This window comes from Choristoneura fumiferana, chromosome 13 (assembly GCF_025370935.1).
Source record: "Choristoneura fumiferana chromosome 13, NRCan_CFum_1, whole genome shotgun sequence".
Classification (NCBI taxonomy): Eukaryota; Metazoa; Arthropoda; class Insecta; order Lepidoptera; family Tortricidae; genus Choristoneura; species Choristoneura fumiferana.
Window position 1 is genome coordinate 8,819,242 of NC_133484.1, and position 1,804 is coordinate 8,821,045.

Genomic DNA, 1,804 nt, shown 5'->3' on the forward strand with positions numbered 1-1,804 from the left:
TGTGCATCTATTTTTCATTTTTCATTTTTTTTATCTATATTTGTGTTTTGTATTTTCGACATCTATATTTTTAGCCCTCATCTAGAAACTTTCAAACATTCCATTGGAACTAACCGCTCACCCGGACAAGAGATGTCGCTATGAGGCAATCAAATTAAGATCCAAATTTTGTTAGTTTTACGGTCATCCCGTAAAATCCATATCGAAAATACAAACTGAAACATAGATGCCCAAATTTTGTTACTTTTACGGTCATCCCGTAAAATCCATATCGAAAATGCAAACAGTAGGTACCACTACCATGAGTTTACAGTGACCGTACTCGATAGCGACGGCGTAAATTATTTATAGAGGCTCTGTACAAATAATTTAGGCTGACGCTATTGAGTACGGTCACTGTAAACTCATGGTAGTGGTACTGAAACATAGATGCTCAAATTTTGATTCTTTTACGGTCATCCCGAAAACATATGATCCATAGATCATGCATAGATGAAACATAGATCATGCATAGATGAAGCATCTATCTAGTTTATATTTTCGATATGGATTTTATCGGATGACCGTAAAGTAAGAAAATTTTGGAGTTAAAATAAAAAATACAAAAAGACTCCAAAAACCAATCTTAATAGTTCAATCAAACTAAACAAATATACCTATCTATCTACTCAAAGTTTATTTTTCCAGAGATGAATGAAACCAAGTACAATACACATTATATTACTTAGTTACCCTTGAACACAATGTGCTGCCGTAACAACATGTCGCTCTGAAACCACTGCACCACCACACACGTGAGATCCAGTTAAATTTTGCAACGACGCATGATAATATCCGAACTTAGAAGGTGCTTCATGTCCTCCAATAATTCGCAAAGTAGATCCTGTAGATAATAAAAAAAGAGAATAAAATAACACACTGAAACCCGACATTGCATCCTACCCAACTTTTATCTTTTACTTTGTTTTTGTACCTTGAACACTGAAGTTAAGTAACGTAGTTAATACGAAACCGAACAATAATTTTTCGTACATTTCACAGTATTATTTAATTAATACAAACACCGTCTTGTCGTAATAAAGCGAAACATATCAAAGCGATTGGACCAGCAGAGTAATATATAAAAGTATTCAATCTCAGTTTTATCTGATTATTATCATATGTTAACGAGGGATTATTGTGTTTCTGATTGATAAAGATATACGTAGTAGAAATCCGAAATAAAACATAAATGCCCTCTTTCCGGAAAAACTTTTGACTCTAATAAATCGTGAAAAATACAAAAGAATTTCAAAATACTATTGATATCATATTTTAATGTACTTTGACCAATACGTGCATTTTGTCGTATTAAATTTACCGTCAATCAATTAAAAAAATCTAACGGAGAACTAAAGACCGAACAGAATGACAATAATACTCTGTTAGGTACGGTACGGCGGTAGGTGTACGGTTTATGTCGAATTAAAAACATTGAGAAAACAGCCAAATAAGACTGTATTGAAAAGAATTCATATTTAATTGTGTATTTATTTATTTCGGGATCTCGGGGATGGCTCTAACTATTTCAATGAAATTTGCTATGGGGATTTACGAGGGTGAACACAGGTTTGAACATACCAGCCAACAACACCAGAACTATTTCTGGCGATAACGAAAGCTGGCGAAAGCGATACAGAAAACAGGTACACAGAGAAAAAACTACAAGGTAAACAATAGGCGGCCTTATCGCTTAAGAGCGATCTCTTCCAGGCAACCTTTTTACAGAAAGAAGTAAGAACTAGATTACAGCAGTTGGTGCATT

The 1,804-nt window shown here is 34.0% G+C and overlaps 1 protein-coding gene across 1 annotated transcript in view; it reads left to right on the plus strand.

The window, feature by feature from the left end:
- The window catches only part of LOC141434479 (uncharacterized), an 11,427-nt gene extending 10,734 nt beyond the window's left edge, over window positions 1-693 (plus strand). Inside the window, exon 12 of the mRNA XM_074096899.1 lies at window positions 688-693. Coding sequence (XP_073953000.1) covers window positions 688-693 — 6 coding nt within the window. The remainder of the gene's footprint in view (window positions 1-687) is intronic.
- The last annotated feature ends 1,111 nt before the right edge of the window (window positions 694-1,804 follow it).